Source organism: Carcharodon carcharias, chromosome 7 (assembly GCF_017639515.1).
Source record: "Carcharodon carcharias isolate sCarCar2 chromosome 7, sCarCar2.pri, whole genome shotgun sequence".
Classification (NCBI taxonomy): domain Eukaryota; kingdom Metazoa; phylum Chordata; class Chondrichthyes; order Lamniformes; family Lamnidae; genus Carcharodon; species Carcharodon carcharias.
The window spans coordinates 162,134,648-162,157,020 of NC_054473.1; the positions used below are offsets into that span (position 1 = coordinate 162,134,648).

The following is a 22,373-nucleotide window of genomic DNA, read 5'->3' on the forward strand; positions in this document are numbered from 1 at the left end:
CAGGCAAATTTATAGCTAGGTCTGAAAGCAACATTGTGTATTAATTTTTTATTTTACATATAAAGATGCAAAGATGTATAGGCGAGTCTTAACTAGCCTGCGCTCACCACTCCCATCCCTAAACTTGGTAAGCAATCACCCTTATGAGATTTGCTTACTGCGATGGGTCCAAACTACTAAGTTATATCAGGAGTCATAAAATGATAGTTGTTGAGGAATCTCTCTTGGAAATATCATGTTGACCCCAGCACCACCACCACACACACACACACACACACACACACACACACACACACACGCACACACCCGACACAACTTAGAATTGGACATATTCCTGAAGGTTCAATTACATGACATCTTATCACGATGTCTGATCACATGACAATTCCCTGCAGTACACTAATGTTATTGCACTTTTGATATCATGTGTGTCCACGTACCCTGAGCACTTTCCTCTAACTGTTTCATCTGAAACTTTCCTGAGTTACCTGTCACTTTTATTAGAAACATCTGTCTACTTATAGGCAATTGCTGCTGCTAAAAGCTGCCTATTTCTGTTGTCACTATTATGCAAGAACTAATTTTTAACTAGCAACCTATAAGTTGTGGATTTATGCCTTTCATCGGGCTGAACTTTATTTCTAACCTTTTTCATGTTATTAGTCACATTGATGCAGATATCAACATTATTCCTCTGTCAACTTACTGCTCACAGTTGTTTTTTACGTGTCAAATTTGCTTTCTTTTTGCTCTTGCTAGTCTGTATCAATATAACTTTTTTTTGGTTCTCCAGTTGCTTCTGTCGTTCCCCATGCTGTCTTGCTTTTGATTTTGACTTTTCATCTCTCTTGACTTTACCACTGCTCTCATTTTCTTACCTAAACAATGTGTGTGACAGAATAAGGATATTGAACAAGGCGAAGAATGAGGCGACACTCCCACAATTGACTTTGGCCTTATTTATCTCTTTATTCTTTTGCCTATTTTCTTCTGTGATGTGCTTTGCTTGGGTTAGAAAGTATATTGATTGGCAGCAAAACTTAGGTTGAAGTCTTTCCAGTGAACAACTTGAAGCACTTATTAAAAGGTTGTACTGTTGGTTACTGGTGACATGCAAGAGCTAAATTAACTGAGTTGAATTAAACATTGTTAGCTCCTAAAATATTCAACTCACTAGCATTGAACAAAGGAGCTCTCCACATGCAGTTCCTTATATAACATGATGAGCAATCATTGCCTTTGTGTGTGTTGCGTCTGTGTATCAAACTATGCAGTCACATTTTTTGAAAATAAAATTCTTCAATTTAGATTAAATTAAAAATGGGAATAATATTGTCACTCTTTAATTTTTAGTTTTTATAAATGTAAACTGACAGAAAAAGGCCCTGACTTTTATTTCCTAACTGATAACTTTTATGAAAATATTTTGAATCATTTAACATACAGATAATGAACATGAAGCCATATGACTTGCGCCGTCGGCTGTATATAATAATGCGTGGAGAGGAGGGTTTGGATTATGGAGGTATAGCAAGGTGAGTAATACTGAAAGAGTACAACTATTGGGACGGTAGCTGCTGCTTAGCTGAGTCACAAGATTATGGTTTCAAGCTTAACTAGAGACTTGAGCTCATAATGAGGGAAATGCAGCATTCTCAAAGGGATTGTTTTTCTTTTGGATCATTTAAGCTAAGGCCCTATTGGCCTGTTCAGGTGGATATAAAAGATCAGAATGCACTGTTTGGAGAATAATGCTGACTTTGTGTGGTGCCTGGCCAATGTTCTTTGCTCAACCACCATCAAAAAAAAATTATCTGGTCATCCATTTATTTGCTTCTTGTGAGATATTGCGTGCAATTTACTGGCTGTGTTTACCAATACAACAAGAATCCTTTGATTGTGAAGTGATTTGGAATGCCCTGAAGACATGTAAGGTACAATATAAATGCAAATTCTTTCTTTAGTAATTACATTATGGCTAAGGCCTACACTCGCAACAAAAACTCAACTGCTTGTTTAATGTCTATTTTCAGATGAATAAATGTGATGATTACACTGTGATGTGAAGACAAAATCTTTTAAACTTCCAAACATGTTTGATAAATTCAGATATAAGAAAAACATTTTTATAGTATTTGTCACAATATCCAGACATTTCAAAGCACTTCACATAGAGAATTATTATAGAATCGCTGTCACTGCTATTTTGTAGGCAAGCATGGCAACCCCTTTCACATAGCAAGAGGTTCATTACTACAAATGAAAAAATATGTAAAATTTTGGAAACAAATTTATATTTTGTTGTGTAAGCAATAGTTAGATCAAGTCAGCGTTGTGTTTGATCCCTGTGGAAAGCTCACCAAACATCCCCCATGGAAGAAACAGATGGGCAAGATATCAACAATCAAACCAAAATCAACATAAATTAAATATGAATTAACAGGCCAATTCTATTCAATATAAACTATAAATGACACTTTAAGTAGCCAATACAACAAAGATCTCATAGATTTATTGGCAGTCCCCTTAGCATGCATGGCACTAAGCGAAGCCACAAAGTCCTTCGCAACTCTGTCTTCCTCAGATAGAGTTCAAATCCTTTTCTTCACTCAAGATTTGATCACCTCTAACAGCAGTTTTACTCCATCTGAGTTCCACAGATATGGTCATCACCAAAATGACGCTCTTCTGCAGAACTTCCTTAGCCTGGTTCATGACAGTCTTCAGGTTTCAGCCTTTTCAGCTGGTCCCCACACACGCAGCTCCCCACAGCCTGTCTGCTTTGACCTCCTGCTGAAATCTGATCTTTGAGAGCTTCATCTTCTTTTCTTGGTCCAGCTTACTTTTCCTGGCAAACTGAAATCACAGTCTGATTTCCCAGAAGTCTCATGTCATAGCCAGGAATCCAAAGTTACAACCGCCCTTTCCCAGAAACCTGAAGTCTTGGTTTCCCTTTCAGTTAGGGACTGTCTCAAAATACAGGCTTTGAAACCAAAGTTAGTGGAGATGACAGCTAGTACTTGCTTCCCCCTTGGTCTTGCAAATGGCAGATTTCATCACAATATTCATATTCTAATTTTTTTCTATGCATGTATGAGTTATGTCTTGAAATTGTTGGGCAAGGGTAGCTATTTGACAAAACGTTTCCGATGTAATAACTTGATGAAAGTTAGCTCCAAGCTCTATGCAAAAATATTTGGTAAATGCTGGTGTCTTATAATGCATTGCAATAAAGAAAACTAACTTCAGGTCTTTTTTGCAATATATAACCACACACTCCTAACTGATACAAGAAAATTGATGCTTCTCAAAGTTCAGTGTCTATTAATGGCGTAAGATGATTTGCATTAGTTTTGAATGCAAAATATATAAATTATGTGCAGCATGTTTAGTTTTAGATATAAAAATGTACACTGAACTTTAGCTGGCAGTTAGCTGCATGAAACCCTTTTAAAATCTTCGTTAGAAACTGCATAATTAAAATTTGGTCACTCATTGTCATTGTTATTCTGAAATATGTGAGTTTAAAATTTCCTAAAAGGGCATGGCCACTAAAAGATCATTTTTGTTGATTTTATTACTCTATGTTTTCTATAATGGTGAAGCATTTAATGCGGACTGCTGGATATGTTTCTGTTGTTTTGTATTATTCTTTGTATGAGAATGTTGGTTTTCAATATTACTATTCTTTCTTGGTGGATGAAGTGTCTATACATAGAGTCACCATCATCGCTTCCTGCAGCCCCTTTCACTCTGTGACCTACCAGTGGTTTTACCCTATGGTAGGTTACGTCATGCTGTTCTACCACAGGGTAGAACCACGGACAGGCTGCTGAGAATCTTCCTGCATCAGTGGAAACCATTTGTCTCTGTGCTGAGGTTCCTCCTCCTTCTGTAACTTTTTGTGCTAGACATGTTAGCTGAAACTGTATTCTATTGATAGTTACATAAGGATAAGTATAACTTGATTCCAGTCAACCTTTTCCATCTGGAGACCAGGTGGACTGAACAATGCAGTATATTATGTTTCTGTCGAATTAAAATTTGAAGATCATTTTTGCAATGAAAACAATTTTTAACTTCAACACTTTCTTAAAAAAACAAGTAATTGCAATTTTGCTTGCAGCTTTACACTTTACCTGAACCAAATTATGTACCTTTAAGGTGTCCTGCCCGCATTGCTCTGCCAGTGCTCTGTATTGACATTCCTGTGGGACATCCAAGAACAGTCTAGCTTGTTGAAATCTCTGATCTTCCTTCCCTTCCTTTAGGAAAGGGTCATTGTTCCCCTGTGGCCTAGCTGAGTTCGGAAATTTGAAAATATTAGGAAATTGTGAGGAAATGCAACACACGTGTGAGCCAGTATATAGGTACACCAATGAAATCAGCCATCAATGTTAAACCTGAACTAATTTCAATAAAATTCAACCAATAAAACCACGTGACTTGGTGAGTGATGGAGTCTGAGTTTGAGAGCCAAGTCCTGCATAGGCTAATGGGATGAAAGTCTGCTTTGTCTATTGGTTGCAAATGTCCCATGTGAATTTAATTGGGCACCTAAGTTCCTATGGGCATGGAGCCACAACACAAAAATGATCCCAATTTGGTAATTAATGCTGTTTAACTTAGAGAAAGCACAGGGCAGGCAAACTGGAAAATACAACATTGGTTGAATAGTGTGTTTTTCTGTGCTAAGAATTCAGGCATATTCTTGAGACCGTGTGAATGAAATTTTACTTAAGTATTTGTACCCGACTGGGGAGTGTTTGATGCTTCAGTTTTTGTTTATTCGTTCCTGGGATATGAGCATCGCTGGCAATGCCAGCATTATTACCCTACCCTAATTGCCCTAGAAGGCCGCCTTGAATCACTGCAGTCCATGTGCAGTTAAAGAGGGGGTTGCAAGATTTTGACCCAGCAACAGTGACGGAGCAGCAATATAGTTCCAAGTCAGGATGGAGTGTGTCTTGGATCAAATTAGTAGGTGGTGGTGTTCCCTTGCGTCTATTGCCCTTGTTCTTCTCATTGTTGGAGGTCATGGGTTTGGAAGGTGCTGAAGAAGGAGGCTTGGTGAGTTCCTGCAGTGCATCTTGTAGATGATACACATTGCTGCCACTGTGCGCCACTATTGGAGGGAGTGAATATTGAAGGTGGTGAATGGGGTGCCAAGCAAGTGGGCTGCTTTGTCCTGGATGGTGTTGAGCTTCTTGAGTGTTGTTGGAGCTGCACTCACCCAGGCAAGTGGAGAGTATTCCATCATATTTCCGACTTGTGCCTTGTAGATGGTGGACAGGCTTTGGGGAGTCAGAAGACGACTTACTCACTGCAGAATTTCCATCCTCTGACTTGCTTTTGTAGCCATAATATTTATATGGCTGGCACAGTTACTTTTTCTGGTCAATGGTGAAACCTCCCTCTCTGCCCCAGGATTTTGTTGGTTGAGTTTTAGCCATGGCAATGCTATTGAATGGCAAGGGAAGATGGTTAGATTCTCTTTTGTTAGGGTTTGTCATTGCCTGGTACCTGTGCGGTGTGAATGTTACTTGCCACTTACCAGCCCAAGCTTGAGTGTTGTCCAGGTCTTGCTGCATGCAGACACAGATGGCTTCAGTATCTGAGGAGTGGTGAATTGTGCAATCATCAGCAGATGTACCAACTTCTGATCTTATGATGGAGGGAAGGTCATTGATGAAGCAGTTGAAGATGAAAAGTTATCGATGAAACAGCTGAAGATGGTTGAGTTGAGGACACCACCCTGAGGAACACTCCTGCAGTGATGTCCTGGGTCTGAGATGATTGGCATCCAACAAGCACAACCATCTACCTTTGCACTAGACATAGCTGCAACCAGTGGAGAGTTTTCCCCCGATTGCCATTGATTTCAGTTTTGTTCAGGCTCCTGGATGCCACATTCAGCCACATGCTGCCTTGATGTCAAGGGCAGTCACTTGGGATTCAGCTCTTTTGTCCATCTTTGGACTGAGACTGTAATGAGGCCTGGAGTTGAATGGTCCTGGCAGAGCCCAGATTAAGCATCGGTGAGCAGGTTATTGGTGAGTAAGTGCTGCTTGATAGCATGTCAACAGCAAATTCCATCACTATGCTTTTGATTGAGAGTAGACTGATGGGTCAGTATAGTTGGCTGGATTGGATTTGTCCTGCTTCTTGTGGACAGGTACCTAGGCAGTTTTCCATATTGTTGGGTAGATGCCAATTTTGAAGCTGGACTGGAACAGCTTAGCTGGGCACCCAGCTAGTTCTGGAGTACAAGTCTTTAGTAACACACCCAGAATGTTGTCAGAGCCCATAGCCTTTGCTGTATCCAGTGTCTTCAGTTGTTTCTTGATATCATATGAAGTGAATCAAATTTGATGACTGGCACCTGTGATGCTGGGGACCTTGGGAGAAGGCCGAGATGAATCATCTGCTTGCACTTCTGGACAAAGATAGTTGTAGATGCTTCAGCCTTGTTTTTTTACACTGACATGCTGGACTCTGCCATCTTTGAGGTTGGGGATGCTTGTGTTGCCTGCTTCTTTAGTTAGTTGTTTAATTATCCACCAACATTCCCAACTTGATGTGGCAGGACAGGAGAGCTTTGATCTGGCCCATTGGTTGTGGGATAGCTTAGCTCGGTCAACAGCTTGCTGCTTCCACTGTTTAGCATGTACATACTCCTGCATTGTAGAACACCAGATTGACACCTCATCTTTAAGTACTCCTCATGCTGATCCTGGCATAGTCTTCTCGACTCCTCATTGAACCTGGTTTGGTCCCCTGGCTTGATGGTTCTAATGGAGTGAGAGATAGGTCTGGTTATGATGTTGCAGATTGTGGTGCAATGTAATTCTGTTTGTCCTGATGGCCCTCAACACCTCATGGATGCCCTGTTTTGATCTTCTAGACTTGTTCTGAATCTATCTAATTTAATTTAAGTCTAGTGCTATACAACTTGTGAATGGACTTCATGTCCATAAGTACTGTACGGTAGTCTGTCCTACCATGTTGTCATGGACAGATGCATCTGTGATAGGTAGATTGGTGAGGATGAGATAAAGTAGGTTTTTCCCTTCTTGTTGGTTCTCTCAACACCTGCAGCCCAGTCTGGAAGATAAGTCCTTTAGGACTCGGCCAGCTTGGTCAGTACTGTACTACCAAGACACTCTTGGTGATGGACATTGAAGTCCCCCAACAGAATACATTCTGTGTCCTTCCTCCCCTCAGCGCTTCTTCAAAGCGGTATTCAATGTGGAGGAGTACTGATTAATCAGCTAAGGGAGGATGGTAAGTGTTAATCAGCAAGAGATCTCCTTGTCCAAATTTGACCTGATGTCATGAGACTGTACGGGGTCTGGGATCAGCATCGAGTTCTCCCAGGGCTGTTTTCTCCTGACTGTATACCACTGTGCCACTACCTCTGGTGGGTCTGGTCAGGACATATCCAGGCATGGTGATGGAGGAGTCTAGGAAAGGCTGGAAAATATGATTCAATGAGTATGACTGTCAGGTTGTTGCTTGACTAGTTTGTGGGTAGCTCTACCAAATTTTGAGTTCTTCAAGGGAGAACCAGGTCAGATAGAATAAGTTGAGGGGGGAAGTGAAGAGAAAAATAAGACCAGCAAAGAGACAATACGAGAATAAAATGGCAATCAACATAAAAGGGAGTCCAAATTCCTTCCACCAGTATGAAAATAGTAATTGGTCAGTGAAAGGTGAGGTGGCACCTATTAGGAACCAAGAGGGTGATTTATGCTTTAAGATGCTGGGCAACGGTCAAATACTTAATGACTACTTTGAATCATGTTTACTGAGGAGGAGGAAGCTGGCAAAATAGTGGTAGAAGTGAAGATGGTAGAGGTCATGATGGGATGAAAATTGATAGGAAAAGTGTACTGGAAAGGCTGGCTGTGCTTAGAGTGGCTAAGTCACCTGGTCCAGATGGCTTGCATCCCAGGATGCTAAAGGAAATGAGAGTGGAGATGGTGGAAGGACTTGCCATAATCTTCCAACCTTCCCTAGACCCAGGGAGGAGCCAGAGGATTCACAAGTGGCATATGTGACACTTTTATTCAAGGTTGTAAGAACATTCCTTGTAACTACAACTGGGTCAGTTTAACGTTAGTGGTAGGTAAGGTTTTAGAAACAATTAAAGAAAAAGTCAACAAGTACTTGAAGGGTTTTGAGCTAATTAAGGAGAACCAGAATGGATTTGTAAAAGGCAGATCGTGCTCAACTAGCCTAATTGATTTTTTTTTTGATGAAATAACAGAAGGTTGATGAAGAGAGAGCAATGGATGTTGTCTTATTTTTAAAGGTGTTTGTGCCATATAAAAGCTGGCTAACAAAGTTGAGGCTCATGGAATTTTTTTTTAAATGCATAATCTTTGAATAACAAAATAGAAGTTGTGTTTTGATTATTCACACAATTTAAGTTGATAAACTTCCAAACATTTATTATTTAAATTTACTATTATTCCATAGAGAGTGGTTTTTCCTGCTTTCCCATGAAGTTCTCAATCCAATGTACTGCTTGTTTGAATATGCTGGAAAGAACAACTACTGTCTGCAGATAAACCCCGCATCATCAATTAATCCGGATCACTTGACTTATTTCCGTTTTATTGGAAGGTTCATAGCAATGGTAAGTCAAGTGATGGAAGTGATTGAAATATAGAATGTGTAACTGCATACATTCTAAATACCTCAGTCACTTCCAAAGTACACATGTTCTATGTTATATTTAAATGGTTTTTGGGAATTCAATTTTAGATCTGTAACCTGTAAATTTTGATATTTGCGTAACCGAAGTTCTATTTCTGCCAATTTGAATGCAAGGCTGCCAGGAGTACTTGGAAAAAGAATGTTTCTATGGTGCTTTCATAACTGAAGAAAGCACCAAAGCATTTCAGAACCAATCAAGTACTTTGGAAGAACCGTTGTAACAAACGGAAGATAGGGACATTTCCACAGAGTATAGTCAAATATTTTATTTTTTAGAGATATTTGTTGATCAATAAATATAGGCCAGATTAATGGGAAGACTCCCCTGCAGTTCCTCAGATAGTGCCATGGATCTTTGATGTCCACAGAGGCGGTCAACGTGGCCTTAGTTTAACACTTAATTCGAAAGATAGCACCACCAACAGGACTGCAGTCCCTCAGTACTGCAGTGCCATCATGGATTGTGTGCTCAGGACCGGGGCATGAACCCATAATCTTCTGACTTAGAAATGAGAGTGATACCATGGACTTATTGCGCACACTTAAATGTGGGCCTTCAACATGTGCATTGTGATGCTGTTGAAAATGAATGTACACTATCCACAAGGGACTGATCAGTTCTCTTTCTGCTCTTTCCCTTCTCCTACTACTTTCCCTCATCAGAAAATATTGAGGCCTCGATTTTAATATTCCCTTCCTTGCTTTGAAATCCTTCCATGACCTCACTCCTCTCTATCTCTGTAACCCCTCCTGTCCGACAAACCATTGAGATCTCAGTACCTTCCAATTCTGGCGTCTTGAGCACCCTCGATTTTCATTGCTCCATCATTGGTGGTCATGCCTTTTGCTGCCTGTGCCCTGTGCTGTGGAATTTCTTCCCCAAACCTCTCTGCCCCCTCTTTCTTCCTTTAAGAGACTCCTTAAAACCTACTTCTATGACCAGTTACCTGTTCTAATATTTCTTATGTGGTTTGGTGCCAAATTTTGTTTGATAACACACCTGAGATATGTTTTGGAATGTTTTACTGTGTTAAAAAGTCAATAAGTACGGGTTTTTTTTTGGAACACAGCAACAAGAATGTCTATGCAGCACCTCGAGCTTGTTCCACCATTCAGTTAGATCATGGCAGATACCTTAATTCCATCTTCCAGCCTTGGTTCCATAGCCCTCAATACCCTCGCCTAACAAAAATATACCAATTTCAATTTTATAATTTTGAATTGACTTAGCCTCAGCAGCTCGGTTTCTGGTATTCTTTATCTGAAAAATTGATTTCTAAGACCACCCACCCCCTGTACAACTTAGTTCTAATTTGAAGGTTATACCCCATTGTTTTGGACTCTCCTGCCAGAGGAAATTGTTTATCTAATCTATCAACTCCTTTGACCATCTTGAATACTTCAGTTAGAGCACTCCTTATTTTTCCATATTCAAGGGAATAGAAGCCTAGTCTATTCACCGTGCCTTCATAATTTAACCCTTTTCACCCAAATACAATTCTGGTGAATATGCGCTGCCCCCACTCCAAAACCAATATATCTTTCCTGAGGTGTGGTGCCCAGAGCTCAATGCAGGACTCCAGATGCGTTTTACCCATAGCACTGTACAGCTGGAACATAACTTCTACTGCTTGATTTTTCTTTTTCTAAAGGCTACTCTTATCTTAGGATTTTCAATTATTATTTGCACCTATCTACTAGCTTTTAGTGATTATGTACTTGGTCCCCTAAATCTCTGCTCATTCACAGTTCCTCATTTCTCACCATCTTGAAAATACATTGATCTATCTTTCTTGGGTCCAAAGCGAATGATCCCACACGTTCCCACATAGAACTCCATCAACTGTAATTTTTCCCACTCACTTAATCTAGCAATGTCCCTTTGCAACTTTTTCCATCTATCTGCATTATTTACTGTGCTACATGACTTTGTGTTGTCAGCAATTTTATCTACATGCCTCCATTCCTTCAACCAAGCCATTTATTAATACACTGAAAACCTGAGGTCCCAGTACACATCTCTGGGAGACCCCACTTAATCATGTACTGTCAATTTGACGACATACTCATTTGACTCCAAGCTCCTAATCTGTTCCTTATCCAAGCCAATAGGTTGTGTCCAATTTCATGCACTCATTTTTATTAGCAGTCTCTTATGTAGAACTTTGTTGCATGCCTTCTGGAAGTTCATATAATAACATCCATAGATACTTTCTTATTTACCACATTTGTTACCTCCTCAGAAAATTCAACTACATTCAATAGAAATGATATCCCATTACAGATCTATGCTGGTTTTCTCTAATCAGCTCATTTCAGATAATGAACTAACCAAAGATCCCACATGTCATATTATGTCTTTGTTTGGTACAAGAGAGGATCACAAAAGTATTATTGGAAGATGCAGATGCAATTTTTTCCAATTATTCCTTATGATAACCTGGAGGTCTTGATGGGTGCTACTTTCAGCCTTCTCAGAAATTCTCTGTAAGCTGTGATATAAAACTTATTTTGACTCGGCATGTTTGTTTTGTTTACTTCTAGGCTCTTTACCATGGTAAATTTATTGATACAGGATTCACATTGCCATTTTATAAGCGGATGCTGAATAAAAAGCCTACAATGAAGGACTTGGAATCAATTGACCCAGAGTTCTACAATTCTCTACTGTGGATCAAGTAACTATAGCAATATATTTGAATATATGGACAGTTACATAATGTGTTTGATTGTAAAATCACTCGAGTATGTACTTCAATGTTACTATACAGTTAACCCTCTCGGCTTACTGAAATTGGTCATTTTAATTTTGTATCTCAACTGGCCTCTTAATTGGTACGGGAAAAGATGTTTGGAAGCAGTTTGATAGGGTAGAGTGATGCATAAATTTGAAATTGTTTCTCGGGAAATTAATGCAAAATCAGAGGACCGGATAGTACAGATGATTGTATTAAGCTAAACTTATTATGTTATTCGAATGTATTTAATTTTTCTCCTTTTCAGGGAGAACAATGTAGAAGAGTGTGGCTTGGAGCTCTATTTTGCTCAGGATATGGAAATATTGGGGAAGGTTACAACCCATGAGCTGAAGAAAGATGGGGAAAATATCATGGTCATTGAAGAGAATAAGGAGGAATACATGAGGTTAACAATTCTAATATTTTTTGCAATTTTACTTTAGAAGTCTGTAGCTTTGTTTCTTTTTTATAGCCCACAGCAGCAAAACTTATACTAGTCAGATTGTAAAAATTACTATTTAATGCTATTTTCACAAATATATTCCATTAGTCTGGCTCTTCTGTTACATTGTAGGGACATGGAAGTTTTGTTCTCTATTAATTAATATCTAGATGATATGTCTATCTTATTTCTTGTCTGTCACAGTTCTCTGTTAAGCTTTATGTGCCAAACTCAATTTTCTGTATTAGTTACAGAAAATATTTAAAAGAAAGCTTCTAGGAACACCAAAGACAGGAGCAAGACTCATTTGAATGAATCCTGTATTTACTTAACAAAGCTTTGTAGCTTTAAAGAGACCACACATTTAACAATGTTTATTCTTCATCATATAATTCCACATTTTCCTTCTTAAGTATTTATAAACTGTTCTTCTAAAGGGGCGGGCCTGCATCTGATTCTGGCCTTCAATTTCCACTCCTTGCATTAAGCTCCTCCTGTTCAGCTTAGTTCTTCCCCTTACCTCCTACGTTCATCCTTGAATGAATTCCTCCTCCATGCCTCAACTTCTGTCATGCGGATGTCCAAACTTATCAACTTCTCTTGTTTTATGCTTGCTCTCAGTGGCTCTCATAAATATTATCACCTACCACATCCACTACCTAAACCTACAGCCCTGTCACAAGCATGGCTGCTGGTTTGCCCTTTAACAGGCCACACCCAGAATACAATAATATATTAATCTTATTACCTCCAACAGTGAAGGTGGGCAGAGGTAATGTTTCTGCCCCTATTTGTTAGTCTCTTTGTCTGTAAACAATATATCTCAAACACTAATGGATGGATTCTAGTGAAACTTGATACACAGATGGGGTTGGATGAAGAAAGAACTGACTATTTTTTGGCAAAGATGCAGATCCAGATCTGGATCCTGCAATTTTTTTTAAAGGATCTGTTAACACTGGGAGATAGGGCAAATTGACACTTTTTTAGCATGTTGTGGATTGTTTTATTTGGAATGTTGTGGATTGTCTCAGCTGCTATGGCCGAATTTGTCACAATTGTCAAAATGCAAGCCAAGTTTTCAGAGCAGGTTGTTGGATATGGATTGGCCTGAAGCCTCCTCAGTGAGATGGAAGCTCTTAAGAAAAAGATTTCTTTTTTCAGCTTTGTAGTTACAGAGCATCAACCAGCCAGGGAAAAGCCTCAAGGAAGAGCTGTGGAATTGTAATTGTGGATGTATGTGCTCTACTGAGTGTCCTCCACACTTGTTTTTGACCTTTGTTTTTGCATCAGACAGCCTGTACCAGATCTCAGGTCTATAAAACTACTTTTTATTGGCCTAGGTTAACTGAAGAATTCCTGACAAATTGCAAAATCAGTGAAATAGCTTATAATTCCATAAAATAAAAATTGAGTTTGTCAAATCAGTGCCTCGAAAAGACTCATCTGTTGTCAGAATTTAAAAAGTACATGTATACCTGAGTCAATCATAATCAAATGTTTACAACAATCTGCAGTCAATTGATTTTTTTTTTACCCTTAGGTTGCTGACAGACTGGAGATTCACTCGTGGAGTTGAAGAGCAAACCAAAGCTTTCTTAGATGGGTTCAATGAGGTGGTACCCTTAGAATGGCTGCGATATTTTGATGAAAAAGAACTAGAGGTAAAAAGTCTGTATTGCAGTCTGCCTTACTTAATGTGATGCAAGATGCATACAACGCAGAATAGTGAGAAAAACTACTTGATCCCATCCCTCAGTTAAACTTATGAGAAAGGAAACATTTTTAAATCACTCTATAGTGAACAAATTTGAAAGAAACCACTCAAAATCTGTACACTGATGCTATTTTTTCCTGTGACCTATTTGACATTGTTTTAAAACAAAGTAGCTTAATTTTCAGTTTTTTTATTTCCAAGGATTATTATTATTGAAGATTCGAACGTTGCCTGATATTTTGATTTCTCTCTGGGCAGGCAATGGTCCCATATTGACAGAAACTCTTGTATTATACAGGACACTAGCTATTTAGAGAGGAGGTTGGAATAAGGATTGTTACCTGTTGGTTAGACTAGTCGGGGTCATAATCAGTTGTGTTTTTGAACAGGTAAAAGAGACAATATTTTCCTTGTCCCATTGAAAGACATGGAAGGAAAAAATAATGTGATTCAGGCACTGTACTGTGGAAATATCTGAAGGTTTCAGGCAGGAAATTTTGACCTGAAGGAGGTTGATGAATGTGAGTGAAATCATCCAGAAAAATAACTAAAGAAGTTGGCTGATGAGCGGAGAAGATTATCCATATGAAGAGGAACAGTGAGAATGAGAGGGACCTGCTATATTCATAGAAAAAACTCAGATGCTAAACCATTAAGTACAAAGAAAAATGGAGCAATTTGTGGGAGATCATATAATGCAGGGGTGGAGAACCTTTTTCTTATTACAAGCCGTTCACATATTGACAAAATCAGTCACGGACCCCACACACACACACACACACACACACATACACATAAATTAACTTAATTTTGTTTTCTTTTTTAGAGAGAATACTGAAATGTTCAGCTCACCCACTGTTTTAATACAATGGCTGAATTTGAATATTATATTGTTCAATATCATTATAGTAATTTAGCTGACGCTTTTATCCAAAGCAAATTCGTAATGATGATGATAAATGCCATCTTGAAGCGCTATTGTCATTGGTCTATATTTTTAGAAATCTTGCCGTGGGCCAGATGAAATTGAGCAATGGGCCAGATCTGGCCCACGGTCTGTACGTTCCTCACCCCTGATATAATGGCAAAGTGGTTAGATGTGGGTGGTGGTCAGACTTACCAGAAATGTCCAAGGTAGTGATGGGTGAGTCATCTAAGTGTTCAAGCAGAGTTACAAAAATGGATAACGTGCTCCTAAGTAGAATAACTGTTTCGCAGAGCATACTGATACAAAGAAATAACAAGTCTGATGGATGGAAATGGTGCCATTCCTATCAGCTTTTAATATATTGGATAGAAGGGAGCGCTAATTAAGCATATACTGAAATTCATCATTGGCAGCTATTTGCTGTAGAAACCTACTTGATTCTCATAGAATGTTGGAAGCAATTTATGGAGCTTTCCCATGGGTCTTTTACCTCCACCAAGAATTATCATTAACAGCGGTTGGAGAGGGTGGCGGGTAAGGTTGCACTAGCTAACAGGCTATGCATTGATGGGGCATTATGGTCTTTTCTCACCTTTTTGTGTGTTCATCTGGATTAGGCTAGAATTTTCAAGATGCTGGATAACTTGAAAGTTAATAGCAGTTTTCATAACTTAAGAAAGAACTAGTACAATGATGATTAGTTTGAAGGGTAAAGAAGATTCACTTTGTTGAAGTTTAACCTTGAATCTTGGGTTTCAATTTTTCAATCGAGTTCACTACCTCCTGACCTTACACAGAGGATTGCTTTCGTGTTGTATCGTCATATCTTAATTAAGTTCAGCTGGGAGTGTTTTTTGTTGAAATAGTTGCTAATTCTTTTGGAATCTGGTGTAACATTCCTATACTATCAACACACAAAACTCAACAAATGATTGTATCTTGACAAAGCCATGATTTTAAATATATACTCTAGAAATAACTTAAAATTTCTAGAGATAAGAATTTTTAGTCTTTTAGCCAATTTTATTTTTTTCTCCATAGAAAATGGTCATAGAAAAGCTGACTTCAACTCACTATTAAGGAACATAGGACTCAGGAGTAGGCCATTCGGTCCTTCGAGCCTGCTCTGCCATTCAGTGAGATCATGGCTGATCTGGTTGTGGTCTCAAGTCAACTTTTAAGTAGTGTATTTATATGAAAATTAAACAGCTAGTGATAAAGGGGTTTATCTGTTTCACTTAATTAGGATTGTGCCTTTATTTTTTATCATGAACTCCCATTCTCAATCATGTTCAGTAAATATTCATTATAATTAAAATTGGTGTTGCTTTTCCGTGAATTGCAAAGAGATTTACAGAGATATGGTACAATTTTAGAACTTTACTGTGCAGTATTATTCTACACCTCCCAGCCAATACCCACCATTCAAGGAAATCAAAGGTTCTGGGGGATGGATGGGAATGTGGAATTCATAAAACAAACAGATCAGCCATGATCTTATTGAATGACAGAGCAGGCTTGAAGGGCCAAATGGCCTACTTCTGCTTCTATTTCAAATGTTCGTATGTACCATTTTACCAGTGTCTAATTACACATAATCTCATTAACATTTGCCATAAAAATGCGTAAACATTGAGGAAAATTCTTTTCAGTTTTAATATGATTTAAACTGATGCCATCAAGACGCATTCAAAGAAACAAAAAATACAGTACGGGTCTCAGTGTGGGTAAATAATAAGAAGTCACTCAAATATTTTTTAAAATTCTTTCATGGGATATGGGCATTGTTGGCAAGGCCAGCATTTGTTGCCCATCCCTAACTGCCCTTGAGCTGAATAGCTTGCTTGGCCATATCAGAGGGCAGTTAAGAGTCAACCACATTGCTGTGGATCTGGAATCACATGTAAGCTAGACCAGGTAAGGGTGGTAGATTTCCTTCCGTGTGGGACATTAGTGAACCAGATGGGTTTTTACAACAATTGATGGTAGTTTCATGGTCACCATTACTGAGACAAGCTTTATATTCAAATTCCACCAGCTGCTGTGGTGGGATTTGAACTCATGCCCCCAGAGAACTCACCTGGGCCTCTGGATTACTAGTGCAGTGACATTACCATTACACCACCATCTCCCCAATAACATTGGAACCATTTTCTAGTAACATTGGAACCCCAGGAAAATGACATTACCTGTTGTGCTTAAAATTCTGTTCTTTATTTTGAACCAGTGTAATTTCTGGAAATTAACTTAGGCTGGAATTGGAGCTATTTTAATAAGCCAAGAGGTTTTCAGGGTAGGAGATTTATAGATTAAAGAGGATGAACAAGGAAATTCGGGAGTAGTGTAACTACATGGTAGAACACATTTGCACCAAATTTCCTTGTTCTTTTACGCTGGATATTTGCTTTACATCCGACATGCCTCTGGGTGCAAACACACAGGAAATGGCTTGTTACAACCAAACAGCTGGGTTTCTATATAATCTTTTTCTCTTTGTCCCTCTGTTTCTGTAGTCTTAAGTTTTAAACATTCCATATGTCCAATACTTGTAACCAGTAACACCAACGTATCCCACTTCTAACACTTCCCTCTCTTCACAATCTCCTAAACGCTCTAGTTTAATTTTAATCCCTTCTATCTTTTAATATTTACCCTAATTTAACTTTGGATCCACTCTTCCATTAACAGCATAAACAAAATTTCATCATATCTCTGCTTCTCCTGCCTACTCCTAAACAAGAGACCTTTAATTTACTTCTTTCCACATTGTGTTTCATGCACACTCCTCCATAGCAACCTATTTTGAATCCATAGACTATACTTCTCAACAGAGCTGTTTCTAATATTATAGCACTAATTTGTTAATTGGATGCATTCAATCACTATGTTCTTGTCTTTTGGAATTTTGTTCTTAACCTTTTAACCCTTCCTTCAAATGCAGCTTCAAGGTATTTCCTCATCTTCCAGGGTTTTTCTATCTATTTTGTAATCTATTATTTCCTCTACTTATGTTTTCCAAAACTACTATATTAATAGCCTGGTGTATGACTTTTGAATCATCAGCTCTTAATATGGTCCAGTGAATAGCCACCAAACACACATGATAGATAAATTTCAGCTGAGTTAGCCTTAATATATCTGTGTAAATATCTACATATAAAACAATTTTTTTGTCCTTTTGTGCTAAATAAGAGCTACAGAAAAAGCTCAGCATTAAAAATGCATAAAATTTCAAGTGGGCAACTATAGTTCAAAGAATACTTTTGCTTCCATCTATTTAGGCAGAGATGGCAATTAAATAATTTCTCCTTTATTTACAGTTAATGCTGTGTGGAATGCAAGAAATTGACCTATCTGATTGGCAGAAGAACACCATCTATCGCCATTATACTAAGAATAGCAAGCCAATCCAATGGTTCTGGCAGGTGGGTAGCCCAGTCAGTTCAACAGGTAAAGTGAAAAATCATAACTGGGAATACAGTCTGTGCTGTTAAGGTTGGTTTCAAAGCTATTGCCTGTAATCTGCTTTGGAATGGCCACCATCACAAGCTATCAAAAAATTACTTGTCCACTTGTCACTGAGAATTAAGGCAATAGCGACTACATTCCTCAACATGGGAGCTGAAACAAGATCAAATTCATAATGCTAGCAAGAACTAGATTAGGCAGTACTTTGGAACTAATTGTAAATAGTAACTTATTTATTCTATAAACTTGACTTTATTCCATTATTTTGCTCCTTTTTTCTGAGCATCTGACACAATACTAAATTTTTAATAAGTCTTTTAAGCACTGACTGTAACATTTAAACATTTTAAAAACAACAGTAGCAAAATTGAGAGGAGATAGTTCCTCTGTACACTATGTATGTCACACTTACAAGCAACATGTTTACCATTTCACTATCCATAGCACAAAAAGAAACCTTCCTTCAGCGTAATATGGACACGATATATTTGGATTTTCAAAAGGCCTTTGAAGATACCACGTAATAGAGTGAGGTCAAAGCAGGGTGGAGTCATCTGGTGGGTAGCAAAATGGATAGGAAGCCAGCTACAAAATCGAAAGCAGAGAATTAGGTTAAGGGTAGCAACTCAGGCAGGCAAAAGGTGAGAAGTGGTTGTTACATGTGGATTGGTGCCTCGACCATATTGTTCACAATTTACATTAATGATTTAGACTCTGAAATCAGAAGTACAATTTCAAAACTTGTGTTAACACCAAATCAGGGGAAGGGGGTGCAATTAATACAAAGAAAATGTGTTACAAAATACGAGAAGCCATTAATAAACTCGTAGAATGGGCATGCGATCAACAAATAAATTTCAGTGTAGATAAGCTTAAGATGGTGCATTTTAATTGGAAGAATAAGGAGGCCACATGGTTGGAAAATGAGTCTAAATGGGACAAAGGTACAAAGGGATCTAGGATACACATTCAGAAATTGCTAAAAGTAGTGACAGAGATATTAATAAAGTCATTAAAAAAACACTAGATTAATTTCTAAAGGAAACGAATTGAAAATTAGAGAGGTGATGTTAAACTTGTATCAGACCTTGGTTAGATTCCACCTGGATTACTGTATGTGGTCTGGTTTCCTTAAAATAAGAAGGATATGGAGCCATCGGAGAAAATGCATGATAATTCATGAAGATGATACGAGAAGTGAGGGGATATACTTAGCAAGGAAGGCTGAAATGGCTGGGGCTCTTTTCTCTAAAAAGGAGAAAGCTGACAGGTGACCTTTTGGAAGTCTTTAAACTTCTGAAAGGGTTTAATAAGGTAGATATTTGAAATATAGGATCCTGAGGGGTCTTGACAGGGTGAGTGTGGAAAGGATGTTTCCTCTTATGGGAGAATCTAGAACTTGTTTAAAAATAAAGGGTTGCCCTTTAAGACAGAGATGAGGAGAAATTTTTTCTCTCAGAGGGTCATGAGTCTTTGGAATTCTCTCCCTCAAAAGGCAATGGAAGCAGAGTCTTTGAACATTTTTAAGGCAGAAGTAGATCGATTCTTGATAAACAAGGGGGTGAAAGGTTATTAGGGGGTAGGTGGGAATGCAGAGTTGAGGTTACAATCAGATGAGCCATGATATTGAATGGTGGAGCAGGCTTAAAGGGCCGAATGGCCTACTCCTGTTCCTAATTCATATCTTTGTATGTGTATAGAGACAATGGGCAGAATTTTGCCCTTGATGGGTGGGCGGTCCCAACCGACTCGGCGGCAGGCGGGCAGCCAATCGCTGCCACCGAAACGGGCCCTGCTGCCATTTTAAGCGGGCGGGCCAATTAAGGCCCGCCCAGCGTGTCGCCCGACGGGAAGCGCTATGCACTTCCTGTACGGGTGGTGGGGGGGGCGGCGGTGGGGATGGAGATTCCCAACTGCCAGAGTGCACTCTTCTGTGCATGCACGCAAAAGAGCGCACATCTCCCTGAGGCAAGGAGATCGCTGAAACTCTGTGAAACTCTTAAAAATAGAACGATTAAAAATCATTAACATGTCCCCCTCATGTGAAAATGTCACACGAGATGGGACATGTTAGTGAAGAACACAAAAACTTTATTAAAAGTTTTTAAATCTGATATCAAACCTCATCCCGCCACTGGATGAGGTTTGTAAAAAAAAAAAATCCCTTACCTGCCTGCCCGTTGGCCCCGAGCGCCGGCCTGCACGGGCCCCTCAAAATCCTGGTCGATTGGAGAGTTAACGGCCTTAAGGCCTTTAATTAAAGTGGGCATGCGTCCTGCTGCATAGCGCGCCCGCCGACCGAAATATCGTGATGCCGCTTGCTGACATCGGGATGCTCGCGCAATGTCAGCGCGCAACATTTTAAGCACTGGCGTGCAGACTGCACCACCCGCACGCCAACCAGAAGATTCTGCCCAATGTTTCCAATTTTAGGGGAGTCCAATATGGAAGAGCATAAATATGAAATAGCCATTAATAAATCTAATTAGGAATTTAAGAGAAACACTTTACTCAGTGTGGTCTAAATGGGGACCGCACCACCACAAGGGGTAGTTCAGGCAAGTAGCATAGATGCATTTAAGGAGAAGTTAGATAAGTACACGAGGGGGAAAAAAAAAGAACGTTAAACTGACAGGGTTAGTTGAAGAGGGGTAGGACAAGGCCGTGTAGAGCATAAGCGTCTACACAGTCCAGTTGGGCCAACTGAACCATATCTTTGTTGTAGATTCAATGGAAGTGGCCGAAACTTTTTCTTTCGAATTTTTTTTCCAAAGAGCCAGACTTTCTTTGGTTTGACTGAAGTTTATTTTTCTCCTTTATTCCTCCTTTCGTCTTTTGTTCAGATTTTCTTCTTTTCACAGTCTACCAAATTGTTGAATTGCCAAGTTTCTTTTAGTGCAAAGTATCAGATAACTATTGAGGCAGGTCTATCCCAGCAATCATGGTGGTAATGAAAAGCTTCTGTTAAACCGACAGACCTTTACTTCTCTTATTAGTGAACTCTCTTCATTACTCTGAATATTGGAGAAATCCTATTTCTGTAATGTTCTCTTACATTCTTCTGCCCTCCAGCAAAAGAAAGTGAGAAAATGCTGGAAATTTCTGGCACAATCCATAGGTAGGAGTACTCCTGAATTTCAAAATTAGTCTCCCATTGAATTGAGTTGTTAGGCTTATCTCCTTGCTTTTGGCTTTTTTTTACAGTAATGTGTTAATGTTTAAAATGTTCATGATTCTGGAGAGTATTGATCCAAGAAAGTTCTACTGGGTGCAAGAGAACTATGGAATGCAGGTTGAACTTAACAATAGCTTGCATTCATGTACCGTGTAGGTTTAATATATAAAAAAGATGCTTCACAGAAAAACATCAGGGAAATAGATCCCAGGCCATGAAGAGAAGAACTGGAAGGGGTGACTAATAGCTTGATCAAACAGACTGGTTTTGTGAAGGTTTTAAAGGAGAAAAGTAGGATGAAGAAATAGGGAGTATGCTGGTAATTCTAATGACTGCCTTCCGGACAACCAATGATAGGCTGAAGGAAAGACCAGATGCACAAATAGCCTTGATGGAGGAATGCATGAGTTCTTCACACTTGATATTTGAAGCAGGAGTGGAAGGGGGAAAGGTTAAGGAGGCTCTAAATCAGAGAGAGAAGGATCCTGTGATTATCCTTGCTCACGAGGATAATCCAGGAATAATGGGGATTTTTTTTTGGCTGAGGAGAGCAAAGCATGGTAATGTTTTATGTGGTCAAGCTAGATCTGGCAGCGGATGACTTAGTCAATTGTATGACATTTGTCCTCCAATATTATCAATTCTAATTTCTCAAGTTATAAGTAAGTTTTCCTCTTCCTCGTTGCAATAGGTTTGTTTCTGTCTGTGTGGAATTTCTAATTTTAGTCATTTTACCAGGACATTAGCTCACTTTTCCTGATGATCTCATCTAATTACTGTGAATAAAATACATTTAACATTTTTTGGTTGTGTGTGATGTGTTTCCCACTATTGTATTGGTCAGACCATGACATAGTATGCATCTTTCCACCAATTAAGTATTGGGAAGATTAAGCCATTGTTATCAGGCCCTGCTCCAAACCCCATTCCCTAGACCACTGACCTTATCCCCCCTCTCTGGCAGCAGTCTAAGAATAAGCCAGTCTGTTCGCAACCTTGGGGGAGGATTTTCCCCTCGTTGGGCAGGCCTAGGAGCGGCTGCACAATGGTCCGCTGCCTGTGATTGGGCCCTGACCGCGATTTAATGCTGGCTGGCCAATTAATGGCCAGCCAGCATGAATCGCGCGCTGATAACCTCAGTGCTGCCTGGGTGGGGTGTGGGGGAAGGCGGGCAAGCGGTGAAG

General features: G+C 39.2%; 1 protein-coding gene across 3 annotated transcripts in view; it reads left to right on the plus strand.

Annotated features, from left to right (window-relative positions):
- wwp2 (WW domain containing E3 ubiquitin protein ligase 2) overlaps positions 1 to 22,373 on the plus strand; it is a 236,697-nt gene that overhangs the window by 206,569 nt on the left and 7,755 nt on the right. For all 3 annotated transcript variants that reach the window (XM_041191193.1, XM_041191191.1, XM_041191194.1), the window contains 6 exons: positions 1,447 to 1,535; positions 8,482 to 8,641; positions 11,266 to 11,399; positions 11,725 to 11,865; positions 13,445 to 13,565; positions 17,867 to 17,971. In XM_041191193.1, coding sequence (XP_041047127.1) covers positions 1,447 to 1,535; positions 8,482 to 8,641; positions 11,266 to 11,399; positions 11,725 to 11,865; positions 13,445 to 13,565; positions 17,867 to 17,971 — 750 coding nt within the window. The remainder of the gene's footprint in view (positions 1 to 1,446; positions 1,536 to 8,481; positions 8,642 to 11,265; positions 11,400 to 11,724; positions 11,866 to 13,444; positions 13,566 to 17,866; positions 17,972 to 22,373) is intronic.